General features: G+C 35.3%; 1 protein-coding gene across 5 annotated transcripts in view; it reads right to left on the reverse strand.

The window, feature by feature from the left end:
• Positions 1–20146, reverse strand: part of LOC126748242 (casein kinase I) — a 59326-nt gene that overhangs the window by 10014 nt on the left and 29166 nt on the right. For all 5 annotated transcript variants that reach the window (XM_050457330.1, XM_050457328.1, XM_050457327.1 and 2 more), the window contains exons 4-7: positions 15354–15502; positions 15183–15297; positions 14654–15093; positions 3522–3602 (exon numbers count right to left, since the gene is read on the reverse strand). In XM_050457330.1, coding sequence (XP_050313287.1) covers positions 3522–3602; positions 14654–15093; positions 15183–15297; positions 15354–15502 — 785 coding nt within the window. The remainder of the gene's footprint in view (positions 1–3521; positions 3603–14653; positions 15094–15182; positions 15298–15353; positions 15503–20146) is intronic.

Raw genomic sequence — 20146 nt, forward strand, 5'->3', positions numbered from 1 at the left:
CCAGGTGCGGAAACTGTTATTGTGGGAGACTTTAACGTCCACAAGGCCAACTGGTTGACGTATTCTAACGGGGCCGATGATGAAGGGTGCCAAGCAGACACTTTGCATTTAGTCATGGCCTAACGCAGCTGAAACAGGAGTCAACCAGATTCCCTGGTAGACAGGAAGACTTTGCCTCCTGGATCTAATTCTCGCGACGGATCCTGACTCGTACAATATTACCGTACATGCAACACTTTAATAGCCGCAATATGTGAACTAGAAATGAAAACTCAGGAGCATTATAGATCAGCCAACTGGAGACATTTAAAACAGTTCTTTTCTTCGGTACCTTGAAGTGATGTCTGTTTCAGGACCAATGATGATTAACGTGTGCGAGTGAAATTTCAGAGGCGATTTTGGCAAGTGAGAAGGCTTTGATTCCAGACACGTTGAAAAGTTCTTCAGCCAGCAAACCGTGGTTCGATAAAAGCTGCAACAAGGCAGTCAATAACAAAAATGCTGCATACTGATTACTTAATGGCGCCAAGACCCAAGCCCTACAATCATCTAAACTTTGTTGCTTTGAGAAATGCGTGCAAGCAGACGACCGATACCTGCAAAGATAAATATAATGAGAGATTGAAGAAGTAACTACTCATATGCACAAATGGATCAAGATTGTTCTCGTCTGTAGGCAAAGCATTTGACCAACGTTTCTGTAAATCAACAATTCCACCAATGACTAGGTTATATGGTTAATATGGTTCCATTGCAAGGACCGCAATAGAAAAGGCAGACAAGGCAAATACCACCGATTTGGCCAAGAAGAGGTCTGTTCCCTGGAGACTGATAACTTGCGCTGATTCAACCGATAGTCAAAAAAGAAAAAAAGACAGCGCCCATCAATTACCGTCCGATTGCATTAGTCGCGGCAATCGCCAAGGCAATGGAGAAACTTGTCAACCAGCAAATTTTTAATTATCTGGAGTCTACCGCCATCATTAGCAACCGCCAGTATGGATTTCGATCTATTGGCCGGTATTATGGCGATCTATTGGCCGATGTCACGTATGTTTGAACAGAGTCTATCAAGAAATATAGTTAATCTCATGCAATAGCTCTAGATACTTCAAAGGCATTCTATAGGGTCTGGCATGAAAACCTCCTAAACAAACGCTTTCTTCAAATAAATGTTTCTAAATTCTTATAATATACCACCAACCCTCTCTCATTGCTTGGTTTAGAAGCTTCCTCGAGAACCAATCCCTCCAGGTTGTCGTTGGTGGACAACCTCGCAGAGGTTTCAAATTAATGTTGGTGTCTTCAGGGATGCATCTCAGGATACTCTCTTCTTGTTATATATCAACAAGCTTCTCAACAAAACTTCTAATGCAATTTACAGCTTAGCGGATGACATTGGTATCGCTCAACCAAATCACATCAGCTGACACCCAGCGCTATATGCGTTGCAAGGTAACGACTATTATTGCCAACCTTAACATCATTTTGAGTGGGGTGAGTATAATCTCGTTGAGTTTAACGCAGCTAAGACTCAGGCTGCTGTATTTACGAGGAAGGCTGCCTCTGCCGCCACAAGCTTTATTATGCTCAAGCTTACTTTGCGGCTGTCTTCAAATGTCAGTTCGCTTGTTAGGTGTGGAGGTTGAAAGCCGTATGTGTTGACGTGATCATGTAGCGGGAATAGCTAAAGCAGTTTCTCAAAAATTTGTTCTATTCACAACGAAAAGGCTGTATACGCTATAACAGCTTTTAATGGTTTGCAAGGCTCAGATTCACATGGGTAGACAAAACAAAAGTAAATGCTTTTCTTTTCCTATTCATGACGAGATGAGATATTTTGGCATTTACTTCTGTATTGTTTACCAATATGAATGTAAACGTCTCATTCTCAGTTTTTAATTGTTTCTTAAATATGTATACCAGTTTTCCGTTTTTCCGTTACTTTAAAGCTTTGTACATCAGTCCAACGTATTTTTCTGTGTACTTTTTGCAAAGTAAGTAATTTTGTTAAATTTGTTTATATTAGGTCATTTCATAATCATTTTGTTGCCTTGTTGTCACAGGCCAACTCTGAAGATGATCTAACAGACCGAAAGCGCTTAGCGGATTATAATAAGTAAAAATTACACTGACGTACAAAACGTTAACTTATTTCGTCTCTACGGTGTACAACCTGTTCTTCAAGTATACACACAAGATCTATTCGACAGGCAGATGTGAATCATGTATATCGAGTGCATCTGCAGATGCCTAGAAACTCGCTATATCGGGACTCCGTTTTTAAGGAGCAATACAATTCTGTGGAATCATCTTCCAAAGCACGTCTTTCCCGAACATTACAAGTTGTAGAACTTGTATAAACTAAGATAAATAATATAAGAAAAATATCGACAGAAACCTTTGTAGCAGTTCGTGATACTCGAGTACCATAGAGTTTTCCCTTTTGTGCCTGTGTATTCCGTAAAAAAAATCTCCCTGCTTTACAGAAGAAATTTGGTACTTGGCGCCAACCGGTGTGCTTACATATTGCCTGCCATCAAATTCAATTTGTAAAAATCAGCATTAATTATTTTTCTGAGATTAAATCTTTTTTTAAGGGGTTTTTTAGCAACAATTTTTCCATCAAGTAGACGGTTTTACTTAATACCAAGTTGCTGCGAGATTTCATTCCTAACTTGTCTGTGAGGTTTTCTGGGATCAAGGTCTGTAAGGTTGTCGGGCTATTTTTAAAATGGTTTCATCAATTCGGAAAGTTCGAGATTTTCATATTTTTGTATTATTTTCGTCATCGAACTTTTTAAATATATCCACGACTTTTTATTTAAAATCGAATAAGATATAACGAGTATTGAATGAATTATTCAATTTCAATTTATTACAGAATTTGATACAAGTTTCTGCCAATAGTACTTCAATAGATTACAGAATCTGAACTTTGGAATCACAGCATAAATAGTTTATACAGTTACTTCTAACTCCTGCATTTTAGCTATATTTAAACAGACGAATTTATTATTAAATAAAATAAGTTATTAGAAGTTTCCATAGGTGATTTATTATTAGGCAATAAAAATGGCCCGACTTCTATTTTTCCTTTTATTATAGTATGTAACATAACCTTGGCTATAATAAAATCTTCCTAAAATCGATTAGAGAGCGTTTTAAGTCTAAGAAATCGATATGATTTATTAAACTGCCTACTATGGGTTACCCTGAATACAGATAAAACATTTTAACGCGTATTCATGCGTTACGCGTGGGCAATTCATATATTACACTGAACTCAATGAATAATTAAATTGTGGACACATACGCATATGAAATTAACGTATATTACTGCAGGTAAATCCTGCATCTATACATATAAAATGTATAAAACAGAGCGAATCTAAAAGTATATTATATGAAACTTTTTTTTTAATGGCATTCTGAATTATTTTATTCTTTACGATTGCTTTTCATCATAATATTCAAAAGAAACAACAAACGAATTTATGCAAATAAAATGTCCTAATTACCTTAGGAATAGGATGCCTTTCCCTATTAGGAGAGATCACAATATCATGCGCAGTAGTCTGCAGAGAACCTACTGGTGTACTCTGAAAATAAAATAAACTCACATTAGAAATTATCTTCATAACAAATCTACAGATATTATTATTGACACAAGACATAAAACAATTTAATATATGACCAGAGTAAGCCTAGTAACAGTACTACCAAAAGATTTGGATTTCGTAAAAACATTAATATTTTCAAAGCTGGTCAGGATTATTTATAAATATTTTGTATACATATGAAATTTCAACATTGATCTTATTCTCAACGTTTCCAGTTTTGCCACTAAAAATATAAAAATATATAAAATATACAAATGAAGTAGGTATTAAATCTACTATTAAGGTTACTATATACTTTAGCATTACTATCAATCATTACAAATAACTATACACTTAAACTTTGTAGAAAGACCATTCTTTGTAGGTATTCCACTAATCACACAATTCTACCAATTATTCTGAATTTAAAATTTATAATGTAACGTGAAACCTAAGGTAGAGATGGTTTTTAGATTTTAAGAAAAATAATAAGAAAACATGTTTAGTTATAAAAACCTAGAGATCTGATATGGATTCATCCTTTGATCACTGCTTATCAATAAACTCATTTAAACAATAGAGTGTAGAGTAATCTAAGAGACAAATACATAATGCAAATCTTTAGTAGTCTATTAGAAATATAATATAAATTAGGAATATAGTAAAAATATATATATAATACCTAAACATTTTTAAAACAAACATACAAAATAAATTCATATGGCAAGAATGGCATAGCAATATAGTAAGTTAACTGTGATACAAACATTTGAACTCTTCTTTTAAGCTGCCTCAGTGAGAGCGTTCTCCATTCTCAAGGAATTGTATTATAAAATTTTACACCACTAGGTCTTAGTAAAGTAAAGTCATTCTATTCCCGAGTATGAAAATTATGCACAGTCCTTCCAAGGTCAAAGCTAATATTGGAATATCAAAATTCTTGTTTAACTTGATAAATATAAACAGATATCTGATAATTAAAAATATTCTCCATAAGACATAATTTAATATTTTTTATATGTCGGTGTTATACCGAGTTGGTAAATTATAAATATTGTTGATTGCCCGATTTACCCCACCAAAACTAATTTTATTTGGCCCCTTTCGAATATGAATGTATCCTAAAACTTTCCGTTCTATTAACGTATTTTGGAGAAAGAAGATTTTATTGGTTCTATTAAATACTATGCTATTGGAAACCATCCACTTATACTGAAAAATTGTATATGACAGTGAATGAAATATTAGCTACTGTTTAAGGAGACTTAAGTCATATAAACCAAAAGAGTATCATCAGAATATTTTGCCTTTTAACTTCAGACTTGACAGAGATCATATAAACAAGAAACAGGGTTGGACCTAAGATTGAGCTCGGTGGCACATCGCCTGTGACATTTAAGGTAGAATTACGAGTATTGTTAATAAAAACAAATTGCTTTCGATTTGTTAGATAGTCTCGACCATTTATGACACAATCCAGGTATGCCAAGAAACTCCATCTCATTTAACAAAATGTTATCAACCGTATTAAATGCCTTTCGCAAGTCAATAGACACTTTCGCTGTTTTTTTTTCTTAAATAAACTGCTCCACAAGAGTTAACGATATTGCTAAAAATTGTAAATATATTCTAATAAAATTAATTTTTGGTGACCAGTTTAACACAAAATAGACCCATACACTTACTTACATTGGTATTCTGGTAAACAATTTTTTAATGCATTTTTTGTTTACTTAAAAGATTTTTGCTATTTTTTTAAAATGAAACAAGTTGAAGAAGTTATGGTTTATTATTTCTTTGGTAATAATGTAGCGTGCATATTTCTTCAATATAATGGGGGACGTAAATTAACAATTAAAGAAGCAAATCGGGTTATTTGCATGCTCCAAAGTGGTCGTGTTCAATAAGAAGTTGGTAATTTGTTTAATGTATCGCAGTGTCATAAGTAGGTTAAATAATCAATTTAATGAAACTTATTCTGTGTTAGAAAGACCAAGGATTGGTGGCCCCAGAAAAACCACAGCTGCACAAGGCAAATTTGTTACACTAAGTCCGCGGAGAGAGCCATTATCCACGTGTAGGCAACTTTCGCGGCGCCTCTTTAATGCTGCAGGAACAAGTGATTCAACTAAAACAATAAGGCGGCAATTAAATGGTATAAATTTAAGATCTCGGTCATCTATTAAGGCTGGTGCCACTAACCCAAGACCACATGACACGCGACAAAGGATACAGTGGGCAAGAGAACACGTAAATTGGGTCAATAAATGAGGGTCTCGGCTTTTTACAGATAAATCCAGATATGCCAGATTTTCGAATAATCGAAGAGTTAAAGTATGGGCCCTACCTGGAACACCTGAAAATCGACGACATGTTCAACGCGTCTTCGACGACATGTTCACCCTTTCCGAGGAGGTTCAATGATGGTGTCGGGTGGCATGTTTTAACGGTCGCGCTGATCTTTACATTTGCGATGGAAACATGAACGCAGAACAATACAGGCGGCATGTCATTAATAAAATTGTACCACAATTTCATGCTGCTATCCGTCCAGACTTTCATTTTTTAGATGATGATGTCAGACCTCACAGGGCTAGAGTTATTATTGATGCGATAGAAATAAATGAAATTCCGCATCTTTCACTCCCTCCATTATCTCCTAGCTAGATTAACACAGACCCACTGTCGAAAAAATAGCTGAGCTTAGGACCGTTTTACCAGAACTTTGAAATGAAATTCTTCTAACAATCTGATTGACAGCATGCAGAGACGTTACCAATCTGTTATTGAATCTGGAAGCTATACTACATATTACCGCTATATTTAAAATTTTTAAAAAATATTTAAAATTTCTTGTTAAAAAATATTTTTTTATTTTTAATTAATTTTTTCTAGTTATAAGAAATTAAGTATTTCCCAAAAAAACACTGATATCCTTAACTCCTGTGGAGCAGTTTGTTTAAATTAACTTGTAAATCGAATATTAAATCAATTGCTACAGAAGTTATGCCTCTAGTCTTGTGAAAGGCATATTGATGTGAATACATAAGCTGCTGAGAATTCAGAAACTTTACTAACCTATCATTTACAGCTCTTTCAAATATTTTAAATATTTCCGGTAACCTTTAAGAGGTTACCGGTGAGGTTTTTACATAAGAGGCTCACTTTAGCGATCTTAATACCCCTAGTAACACTTCCGCTTTTAAGAGACTGATTTATTACATTGCAAATTACAGGAACCAATCTATTACGACAGTTTTTTACTGCCGGCATGTCAACACCAACAAAGCAGGTTTCGTAGAATTAAGTTTATCTATAATTGAACCAATTTGTTGTTCATCAAACTCCAGAAAAACCATAGTTCTTAAACCAATCATCTCCAACCAGTATCAACACGAGAGTTAGGTAACTTCCACGCCAGTCCGGACCCAATGTTTACAAAGTATTTATTCATGTATTCTCCCATCTCAATGCTGCTCCTTATAGTGCTCGTGTCGGTAGAGAGTCAATCGATGTTGTTGCGTTGTTGCCTTTCTTTATTTGTTAGTACGGAGTTATTATCTTGTCATGTTTTCCTAGAGTTACCATGGGCTTTTTCAAATTCTCTTGCAAAATTTAGTGTTTTATTTGTACTTATTTTGTAGAAATATGCTTTCTGGATATTAACACTGTCTTTTATAAAAATAATCCCGTTGCTTCATTGCATTACGAATTATATTCTCGGGATCATTAAACCACACTCTATTCTTTCTACAAAGCTTTACAGTTTTCCTAGAATAAATTGTATTAGATGTAAAACACTGAATAATCGAATTATAGTTTTCTACAAGTGGCAGATTCTATAAAATGTGCTTTTAGGGCGCGAATGACGGCTTCATAGTTAACACATTTTTTGTCATATGTTCTACAATTATTGTTTTGCTAAGTATTATCCACAACATTTAAAACTTATTACTAATAAAACTTCCAATTATAGACAATGCCTTATGCATCAAAGAATTTGTCACAACATGATTCATAAGTGTTTAAGAGTTTCGCGTAGTTAGAGTTTCATTAGCAAAATGATGGCTATTACGCAAACAAACATCCTTATATCTTCCTTACTTCCTAACATCTGTCTCATAACTACTGGTTAAAGATCACCGAATAAGACTATTTCATTAGATTTTAGATTTGACAGTTCTTCATTAAGCAGCTGTACGGTATACTGTACCATCTCTCTAGTTCCCAAGAGGTTATAGACGACAGCAAAATATTTTTGGAAACTGGGCACATAAATAGTTAAATATGAATTACCATGCCTCTTAATAGCTTTTATAGGGTTGTAATCAAGGGTCTCTTTTACATAAATTGCATATCATCCACCCCGTTGTTCTCTACTTACAAAAGCTGCATTGAAACCGGAATACTGTTGCCCAGCTTCCTGTAGCCAGGTTTCTGTCACCATTATCATACACTGCGCACCAATTAACGCATATTCTTGAAAATTAAATTTTTCTTCGAATGTTTTTTTTTGTCCTTCCAGCTCATGTTTTGTCTTTCTAGTTTAAATTATAAAAAATTAAGATAAAAATGCACAATGTGTTCTCTTTTATACCAAAAAATTAAATAATAATATTACAAAATTGTGATATCCAAAAAAAAATCATTAACGGGTAATTCTCCCTCTGGTGTTTACACCACCTTGACAATGATCCCTCATACTGAAAATTAGGGTCCTTATTTGATCTTGGCCTATCTGACTCCAAATTTATACCAATCTCAAATAAAGATCATTCAAATTGTTTGGGGGTCTTAGCAACTGTCGCAGTCGTCTCCCCATGATATCCCACATGTGCTTTATTGGATTCATTTCCGGGCTTCTGGGTGGCCAATCCATGGTAGCGATTTAAATTTCTCCAAGGTACTCGTGTATCACCTTTCCCACGTGTGGTCTCGCATTATCGTGCGTAAGCAGAAAATTATCTCCAAATTGGGGGGCGAATCTCGTTGCGGCGGATTCATTTTGCAAGCTGTTTGCTATATACTGGCGCCTTGTTATTTGTGAAAACCTTAAATTGCTCTACTAAAAGGAATATCCTTCACTTATGCACTGCCGAAACGATAGGTAATACCTCCTTCTCACAAGAACTGTATTTCCTTTCGTTGTCCAGCAAAAGACGACTTGCATAGGCAATAAACCTTCCTTGACCAACAAGTTTTTGAAAAAGTTGTGCTTCCAATCTTAGGTCACTGGCATAGGTCTGCACACAATATTCAAAACCTTCGTTAAGATGATATAATTGCACATCATTGGATAACATTAGTTTTAATTTTAAAAACGAAATTGCTTGCTCTTCTTTCCAGTTCCACTTAACAAACTTACGTAACAGCTGCGTAAGTTGTTCTGCCAGTATAGAGAGCGCTAAATGATCTATGGAAATTACAGAGGCCTAAAAAAGACTATACCCCTTTATTATTTGGTCGGGAAAAAATTCAATGGCCTCCACTGGCGATTTATCTGGCTTTATGCCTTCGGTGGTTAAAGTATATCCCAAAAACGACAAACATTCCCGTACAAAATAGCATTTTCTAATTTTAATTGTAAACCCATTATTCGCTAATCTTTCAAAAAATTGACTCAAATGATCCACATGTTCCTCAGAAGTCCTCGGAAAAACGCGAAAGTCATCCAAATAATTCACACAAAATTCCGCGCATGAATCTCCTCTTGAAAATACTACACAGCAATACAAATACCAAAAGGTTAGAGAAAACATTAAAAACGTAGGTTTTACTTCCTACTTAAAAAAACCCGTATATTTTTTACAGCTTACAGATAAAGGGATTTGTCAATAATCCGCTAATAAGTCGAAATAAGTTCAAATAATTTCAACATTTCATTTTTAGGCCAGGCATAAACGTTACAGTGTTACACACAAACCTTAAAATTTTCAAAATCGAGAAAAAATAACAAGTGATTACCCAATTCATCCCTAGTGATAAGCTTTCATCAGATAACAAAAGAGGCTGGCAAATTTTTTTTAAATTGCCATTCTGGGGTAAGAATACCCATTTACTGAACACTAAAACCCAGTAATTTCGTAACTCCTGCAGATAATTATCAAATTGTTTGAAACCAAAATTAGTTTAAAGTAGAACTTAAAAACTAATTTATACAGAGTGAGTCGGGAAAAACGCGCCAAACCCAGGTAAGTATTGTACACGTGAAAATAATTTTAAAAAACTTATATGTTCTTATCCGATTCTCATTTCACCGCTTCTTATCAAATGCTATAGGTTCGGATTGTTTGGTTTGGTTTCTGTGTCATGGCTTTCACTAAGTATGCGGCGAGGACTAGTGGTTAATCGAGAAAACCGTCAGGTGTGTCACGCATGCGAGTGTTGCATGAGTGTATGAGTTTGCTTACGTCAAAATCTAAATCGAAAAAGTCTTGGCTAACAACAGTGCTTAAAATCTCTTCTTCAAAAAAATCTGCGTTCCCTCCATACCATCAGAAAGCATACTTACTGCCCAGTATTTCACTCGTACTTCAATTCTTATCGTTCATTGAATCGGCGTCTTATCAGGCTAGCTAAAAAATCCCACTATTCTAAACGATTGAATGACAGTTCAAACAAGCTAGAAAATCGTGAATAATATCCGCAGCAAAAACAACCGTAAACCTGCTGCAAATTAAAAAATTAACATTGACGAACTCAATACTTTCTTGCGTACGGTAGCCCAAAATCTTCAACAAAATCTTACTCCATCAACTGAACCACTTAGCTATCTTACAAATACAATAGTTCAAAATTCATTCTTCTTTGACTGACTTGGAAGAGGTATAAGAGTTTTAAACTTGATGAAAAACAAAAATTCATAAGGCGAGGATGGGATCACGGTCAAGAGTTTACTTAACTTGCCGGATATTGCTGTAATTTCTCATGCTGAAGAGAGCTGGGCATCTTTCCGGGTTGTTGGAAGCTCGCCAAAGTGATTCCTATTCATAAGGATGGCAATCTGAATGATCCATCTAACTTTCGGCCTATTTCTCTTCTTTCCACACTATCAAACTTAATTGAAGAACTGGTAAAATTTCGCATATCTTATCTCAAATCAAAAAACCTCCTTAGTAACTTTCAGTATGGCCTTCAGGAGAGCAGCAATACGGATGATGCCATTTAACATTTTTTGAATGATCTATATGCCCAAATGAATGGCGGTGGTGTTTCCGCGGCAGCCTTTTGTGACCTTTCATTGATTTGTGTTAGATATGGGATTCTGCTTCTGAAGGTCGGCTGCTATGGTTTTAGAGCGTAGCACATTCTTAGTTCCGTTCTTATATGTAGGGTCGTCATCAGCGAGCTGTTGTGGGCTCTGAGATCTCAGAAAATCACGAGATAACCTGGAGGGTACCATAGGAATCGGTGTTGGGTCCAATTCATTTTCTTTTGTATGTCAATGATCTTACAAATCTGGACATTAAGGAGAAAATTACCTTATTTGCTGATAACACGACAATTCTTGCATCGTCTTATCTTTTCACTGTACCATTGTCTACCACCTTCAAAAACACGACAATTCTTTGACATGGATCAAATAGTGAGTCCTTGCATCTGACATGGAGCCAGGGCCATCATCAGATTATCTTATCCAGTCTTTTTTTGTATTGCAAAGGAGAGCCCTCAGGTATATTTGCAAGGCAAAACCTCGGGAATCCCGTCACACTCTATTTGTTCGAGAAAACATTCTAACAGTCACCTGTTTGTATATACTGGAAGTTGCTAGCATCATATTCAAAAATCAGCATAGGTATATGGCAAAGGACCCCAGGTATGTGACACGATTTTTTTGTATACATTACTTTTTTAATTTTTTTATTCTGTTTTTTCCTTAATTTTAAGTTGCCTTGCTAACAACAAATATTTGTTCATAACAATAAAGCTTATTTTGATTTGATTTGATATGTGCTCTGTTCCCCGAATCGAAACTTTCACAATGTTAACACAATAGCTGTCAAAGATCTAATCTAGATTTTTTCAATGGACGATGTCGCCTTCCCTACGATGCCATCCGGTCTGGTTACCGGCGTGAATAAGTTCAGCTACGACCGGAACGGGCTAGGAAAACGTCTAGGAAAGGGATACGAGGAATTAAAAAGGACAAAGAACTATCACGTGTTGACTGAGTGGAGGATGACGCGGAAGTCGGTACCGATTGTTTGTTTCGTTTTGTTGTTTTGACATGTGCTAGATCAATGTCACTGTGTTTGACACGTTTATTTTCGAGTGTGTACGATAAAAGTCGTATAATATGACACACATCCACAGAATATACAATATAGTTTTTGTTTATGGCTTTTGTAATGGAAATGCTACAGCTGCTGTTCAACAATACTATCAACGATTTCCACACTAGAGAAATCCGGACAAAAACGTATTTATCAGAGCTTTGAACAAACTTTACGAGACCGCAACTTTACCCAGTACTAACAAAACATTTGAACGGACCACTCGACTAGGTTTAGAAAAAGTAAAAAATATTTAATATTGTGAATTTGGTAGAAGATGATGCAACGACCACCTCACGAAGAATTGCTACTCAATTGGTCATTCCACAGAAAAGAGTAATCAACACGCTCCACGAGCAAGGCCTATATCCATACGATGTACAGCGTGTACAGCACTTACAACCGGAAGATTATGCTAGGCGTATGCAATTTTGTGGTGTTGTATAAATAATAATCCGCGCGTCGCGCATACTTTTTACCGATGAAGCAACATTCACCCGTGATGACATCAATAATAGTCACAACTCTCATGTATGGTCAGACAAAAATCCACACGCAACAGTCGAAACTAATTTTCAGCACAAGGTTTCGGTAAATGTGTGGTGTGGTCGGTTAGTTAATTGGCCCACACATTTTCGAAAATCGTCTCACATCAGAGAAGAACTTTTTTTTTGCGAGATGAGTTAAAAGCCTTTTTAGAGGAAGTTCCTCTAAACATCAAAATACACCAGCATATCATTATGCATTATCACCAGCATGTATTATCAGCACAATGGAGCTCCCGCACATTTCGCTCTTCAGGTCAATCAATATTTAGACGAAGAGTTTCCAGTATTATGGACTGCGGTGGTCTTTTAGTTGGCCTTCAAGATCTCCAGACCTCACACCACTGGACTATTGCTTGTGGGGCTGGTTTAAAAAATGAGGTGTACAAAGTGAAAGTCGACACTCGGGAGGTCCTTGTTTGTCAAAGAAAGGCATGAATCACTTAGGAAAGAAACAAGGGCTCTTTGCAGCCGAAGTACAATATGTTTAGAGGTTAGTGGCGGTATTTTTGAACATTTGTTAAAACAGCGCTATAATTAGAACCAGGCTAATGTAGGAAATCTTGTGTTTTTATAATATATTACCTGATATTTTGAATAAATGAGAATCACATCAAAACTTTTTTTTTTTTGTTTTTTTTTTTACACATGAACAACACTCGCCGGCCCCGGTAGCGCGGCGGGTATATACCCGCCTAGCAACCGTGTAGTCCTGAGTTCGAGTCCCAGGCTTGGCATGGGCCTTGGTAAGTGTGTGATTTAGTTGTAAGTTTAAAATTATGATAATTATATATAAAAAGAATGTGACTGGCTGAATGACAAAAAAGAATATGAACAACACTCACGTGGAGTTTGGTGTGTTTCTCCGACTCACCCTGTATAACAGTTTAAACTTCTGTGTACTATAGTTTCAAGGATTCCTGTACTAATCATCGCAAAATACTTCTTATACAGGGTGTTTCGGAAAGGGAAAGATTTTGGGAACATGTTCAGAAGGTCAAAATAAGATAAATTAACCTATGTATATGTTTTAATCCGATTCTCAACCGTTTTTGAAATAATCGGTTCGGAAATTTTTTTGTATGATTTTTTATTTTAAAGGCAACACAAACAAATACTAGTAAAAAAACAAAATTCTACTAATTTAAAATGTTTTCGAAAATACCCCCATCAACTTCAAGGCAAGCTGCAGCACGTTTGTTGAGCGCTTGTGTTGCACGTTTAATTGCTTGGGGATTGTTTTTAATAATATTTGAAGTTGCTACTGGTGTTTCGTATACTAGAGCTTTCATCCTCCTCCCAGAGGCAATAATCCAGTGGATTTAAGTCTGGTGACCTCGGTGGCCAAACTTGAGGTCCTCCTCTGCCAATCCAACGATCAGGAAAACGATTGTCTAAGAAATTACACACTCGGCGACTAAAATGAGGCGGGGCTCCATCGTGTTGAAAATACATTTGGTGTCGAACAATTAGCGGAACATGTGTATTAAATGGTCTTCCAAAAAGCGTAAATATCCTTCTCCAGTAAGACGCTCATCTAATACAAAAGAACCAAACAACTGGTCGTTCAGCATTCCACACCACACGTTAACACTGAATCGATGTTGAAAGTTTCGTTCAAACGTGGCATGAGGATTTTCATCTGACCACCGATGTTCATTGTGTCGGTTATTAATTCCATGGCGGGTAAAATGAGCTTCATTGCAAAATAAAATGTATTTATGTAGGCCTCGATTTTGTTGGGTCCATTCACAAAATTGAACCATTAAGCTTTTCAACTGGCCACTTTTATAATAGGGGTTTTGATCCTCATGAGTTTTTTGATGGCTTTCTAGATCAAGTTAGAGGACGACTGGGTCATATTGGACAAGACACTATTATAATTTTTTCCACTTGCAAGAAAATAATAAGACTTTTCTTTTATCAAATCGTGTTTAGGAACTACGTACCCTAGGAATTAAAAAGCTGAAAACTCAAGCGATAAGTTACGGTTAAAGCATCTAGTCTTTACTACCGAAATACCTTATCAGATTTAGTTTTGATCCTATTTGAAGGCGGAGCCTTTCGTATTTGTTGGAGCGCGTACACATTAGGTGGCTTGCAAAAGAATATGTAATAGAATTTATACATGATAGAAACAATTGTAATAGACCATTTTAAAATAAATCCATTGCATACATTGTTGTTAGTAAATATTGGTGAATATAAAAAAAATGAATGTTTTTTTACTTACCATAGTCTTTCCGGACCAGTCAAATTCTCCATCTTCCGCATAACTTTTCTTTTTAAATAAACTGATAAATAAATTCCGTAAATATTCATAATCTGGCATTTCAAAAAAGTCTAGTCGCCTAACGTATCTAAGGTAAGTTGCGAACTCTTCTGGTTGGTTCTCACAGAGTTGGTCTATAGTCGTTGCTCTTTTCGTATCTCCTATTTTCTGATACCGTTCTTTAAGCGTATCAGCTTTGAGACCTTGCCAGGGCAATGAACCTCTTAGGAAGTACATAAACATATGACCTAGTGCCTCTAAATCATCTCTTCTAGATTGTTCTTTTCCTAAATGAGTGTTAATCGACATATATCTAGCTGTACCTGTTAATGACTTATGTTCTCTATATGGTATATGTTTATTTGTTTCCGACTCGATGTACTCCTTGGCTAAACCAAAATCTAAAATTGAAATATATTTGTTCATAATTTGTCTTTATGCATTTAAATGTAGAAATTCAAAGAGTTAGACTTAGGATACAAGTAAATACCTATTATATGAATTATCTTCTCCCGTTTCGTACTTTGCCTTCCGATTAGAAAATTTTCAGGTTTAACATCCCTATATATTAAGTGCCTTGTATGAACATACTCTATTCGGTATAGCTAAAATTGACACCATAAAAACTAACATTCTCCACCAATTGAAAAAAAAATCATACCAGTTGTATTGCAATCATAAGAACAGTCTTAAGAGAAAATTTTCTCTCACATAGGTCAAAAAGGTCTTCAAGGCTGGGCCCCAAGAGTTCCATTACTAAGGCATTATACTTACCACAAGGTCCAAAATAATATACTTCAGGTATACCCTCTGAAATATTGTTATTAAAATATTAACATTAATATGTATATCAATAAAATATATTTAGCACAAAACTGCTTTTTATTGCGAAAAGTGGCCCGTTTTTGTCATTACTTACAGACTAAATGAATAGTCTAAGAGTCGGCCTCTTTTCGAGATAAAAAGTAATTTAATATTCTAAGGGCCGGTATTATAAATCTTTTTCAAAAGTTAACTTTAACGTTAACGATCAAGTTACCCTTAGCAATAGAATGTCATGTCAAAAGTTTTATAGACGTCCCATTTCTTATTTTTCGTCTTTGAGACGTTAGTGCTTGCTACTTTCAAAAAATGAATTTTCTGATTTTTTATTTTGAATCTAGGCAAATCTAGGAACGATTTATTTTAGCTGTGTGAAGTTCGCTTTTGACTTCTTTGAGTCAGGTTTTCAACGACGCTGGAATCTACGGTTACGCGGCCGTGTTGGATATTTTTTTAAGACATGGGATGATGCTGCCAACTATGTTTTTATTATTTTTTTTAAACATACAACAAACACAGTGGTGTCATTTAGGTGGTCAAGTGATGAGTGATGGTAGTACATCACTACCCTACCTTTTCAACATACTAACAGGGTATGTTGAAATTTCATTTGAATTATTCGATATTTTTAGATTGGAAGAAGTGAAATTACTTATATTGCTTGTAAAAGCAATTACGGAATAACAATAAGTTAAATTTTTATTGGCTTCAATATCGAAAATTAAAGCTTCACTGGTTTGGAAAATTAAGCTGGACATCTCACTCTTATTACAGAAAATAGATTCTCTAAGAGATCTTGATTAAGGTGTCTAGTGAAAACATATTAACAATGAAAGGAGTTTCTTAAATATTCGAGTAAAACAAGGACTGAATTAAGGATTTAAATAAAGCCTTAAATGCAGTGAATTTTTTTACTATTTTTGAATATTTCATCAATTGAGCTAAAATAATTAAGACCAAATTTATAAAAAATAAGAACTTAAATCTGAATTACTTTAGACCAGTGTTACTCAAACTTTTTTCGTGACGGAACCCTTTTAAAAAACTAAATTTTTAACGGAACCCTAAACTCTAAACTAAAAGCAAAAGGAGTTATATGTGAATTGTTTATTAATAATCATACAAAAAAAGATAGATACAGTAAGTAGTGAGTTAGTAAGCAAATGATAACACTAAGTTCATTTAATGCGAGGCATGTAATTGTTTTTTATTCCTTATCAACTAGGTAATGTCAGGCTTGATAGAAGAAAGTTGAATTCTCATGTCTGGTTCGGCATCCAGTCTATTGCGGTATTTTGTTTTTGTAGCTATATATGCTGAAAATCCCGTTTCACACAAATACGTTGTTGGGAACGGCAGAAAAACATTCAAAGCTTCTGTGGCAAGTTGTGGATATTCATCACTGCACCAAAAATTAGTGAAATTGTTTTGAACAATGATTCCATGCTTGTATCCGATGTCATTTCTAGAAATGATTCATAGATCTGATGTGACATATTTTCAGGCTTCTGCAATTTAGATGAAAAAGGGTTTTGAATCCATGAGTTTATTTTCAGTTTTGTATTATGTTCTTTAGAAAAGTAAGATTCAAAAGTCCCTTGCAGATCATTGAGATATTGCACCAATTCAACAAATATTTCATTTTGAAATATTTCTGTATTACTAAGACTATGGTGACTAAGGAACTCACTTAGCAATGAAAAGCTTTCGATTTCTCTCTTACCAAAACAAGTAATCCAAAAATCTAATTTTCATAAAGGCAGTTATTTTGTTGTTAGCATTGGAAACTATTGTCTGTTTTCCTTGTAGTGATAGGTTTAATTCGTTAAGTTTTCCAAACATGTCTGCTAAAAATGCACACAATGCGGATAAACTGTCTTTTAAATTAAAAGGAACATCTGTAAGAAAAGCTTCTAATTCCTTTCTTAGTTCAAAAAGCCTGGTCAAAGTTTTACCCCGAGACAACCATCTCACTTCAGTATGGAGCAATAGTGTTTTATGAACGCTACCATAATCTTCATATAATATTGAGAAAAATCGGGATTGTAGTGGACGTGACTTGACAAAATTAATTATTTTTACTGACTCATCAAGAAGCAATTTTCGATTTGGTGGCATTTTCTTAACCGCGAGTGATTGTCTATGCAGGAATGCCTGGCTGGAACTAAAATTTGGCGCTTTCATTTTTATTCGTGATATTGCTCCTGCTGTTGTACCTGTCATTGCCTTGGCTCCATCGGTACAAATGTCAATGCAATCAATCCACTCACAAAAAATATGTTAATCGTGTTAAAAATTTCTTCTCCGGTTGTGTTAGTAGGCAGCGATGAGCACATAAGCAAGTCTTCTTCGATATCGCACAATTACTAGCAAGATGGCCAGTCCAGCAACATCAGTCGACTCATCCATTTGCAAGACGAATTTGTTATTTTGAAGCCGTGAAACCAGTTCTTGTTTTATGTTTGCTGCGATATCGCCAATTCGGCGCGTAACTGTATCGTTCGAAAGCAGTACTGTAGAAAGATGCTTTGATAGTGTGCGCTTCTCCTGCTTGGGCAAGGCGGTAACTAACCAAATACGATGCCTCCCTGGCCTTTTCAGTCACAGTCTCATAGGTTATAGTTTTCTCAGAGTCGCATAGGTCATAGTTTGTTGGCTTCTTAATAATTGTTCTTTTTTACGTAGAAAAAATTCTTTACTTTTGTTTTTGAAGTCGGGATGTACAGTATCTAAATGTCGGCGCATCTTAGCAGGTACTATCGAACTATTAGGAAGGAGTTTGCTGCACAACATACAAAGAGGTGAGCCGTTGGAATCAACAAATCCGAGATTAATGTATGATTCGTCATACTTTCGTTTTTTCACCTTCAGTGTGTCATTAGATGTTTTACTACTTGAACTTGAAACCATAAAACTAGAACTTGACGCCGTCATATCACCTTGATTTGAATTTGACGCATCATCCAAGCGAACCACATTTTTTTGCAACACCTTTAAGCCAGCTTCAGCCATTCTTCTTTAACACTAATTTGATTTGGCCAATTTTATGACAAATAGTATCTCTTGACGCACGAAATACAAGATTTTACAACCACTACGAACAACAACAAGACAAGCGAACATAAAATACTGAGCGCGGTGTGAGTAAATTTTGCGGTACGTTGCTTGATTAATATCTCCTTCATATTATACCAACAACCATCGAATCATCTCGAATTCCTCAGTAACTTCGGAGAGCCAGACGATTTTCTCCGAAGTATGAGTCGACGCACGAGCACGAGAAACAACGCGACGAACCGAGGTCGATTGCTTATAGTCCGGGGGCGAATGGTGGCGTACGAGTAACGCTGTAACATTTCGATGTAATAGGTCGGGCATTTACTTAATAATACATATATTAAATTTTCGTATATGTACCCGTAACACCTATAAGTAGGCGTTTCGTTTTGGTTGTTTATTTTTATCTTAGGTAACTTTATTCTTATATGGTCCACGTTAATACATGCATTCATTTATTACGACTGCTGGCGTAGCCCTACCGGAGGTTTCGCGGAGCACCGGGGCTCCGCGGAGCACACTTTGAGTAACGCTGCTTTAGACAATCCATGCACGATCAATAAATCTTTAACTACCTTAATTGACTGGAGTAAATATAATTAATTCTTTATAAAACTATGTCTGGGGTACAGACTGATCTAATACTCAATTATATAGTTTTAAATTTGCTTTTGTAAACCTATAGTTTTTTAAATCAAATTAGATCAGAAATAAGCTACCTACAAAAATAATACCTAACTGATATTATTACGATTTTCGAAAATCATTTTTTTAAAAGTAATTAAATGAAGTATCTAAAAGAAAAATTCAAACAAAATGGTTAAATTGAATTCAATATTTAAAACAACATATTGGGTAAAAATTTTATAACAAATGAACCTCTCTATTTAGTGAGAAAACAATGAATTATATATAAACCTTTTCAAGATACCACATTACCGTACATTTCTTCTTAGTAGTTTTGTTTGGTATGTTCTTACGTAAATATAATTTTTTTAAAAATTATTTTCGCATATCCATTATTTTTATTTTTAACAGTGTGTTCCCTATCAAAAAAATATCCATATTTCCACGGGTTTGAATCTACTTAAACGGTGTTTGATTTAGAACCTGAGATTTAAAGTAACTTACATTATTGTTTTTGTTTCTTTTTATTATGAAGTCCTTTATTAACAACACTCAACTGTGTATAATATGCAAGCGAAGCAGCTTTTAGCTACGCTACTAAAGAAAATAAATTAATAGTTATCACCCAAAATGTCCACAAAAAAATTAAATAATCTTTCGAAATACACCTGTCGAATACATTATAGGTATCAGCTCAAAGCGCCCGAGTTTTCAGGGCGGATGATACAAAGCAGGCTGACAGTGACTGTCGGCACCAACGCGACGGTGTCGCCATCCCATTGTCGGGTACATTTTCGTCCATAAGGTCGCGCATCTTTTCAAATATTTAATCAACGGTATTAGGTTGGACTTGCTAGTTTAATGGCTCTGCTACGAGGCAATCTGCCAGCACGATTTGGAGATATATACGTATATATATACATACCCGACGCTTTTTCCGAATCTCCA

This window comes from Anthonomus grandis, chromosome 22 (assembly GCF_022605725.1).
Source record: "Anthonomus grandis grandis chromosome 22, icAntGran1.3, whole genome shotgun sequence".
Lineage (NCBI taxonomy): Eukaryota > Metazoa > Arthropoda > Insecta > Coleoptera > Curculionidae > Anthonomus > Anthonomus grandis.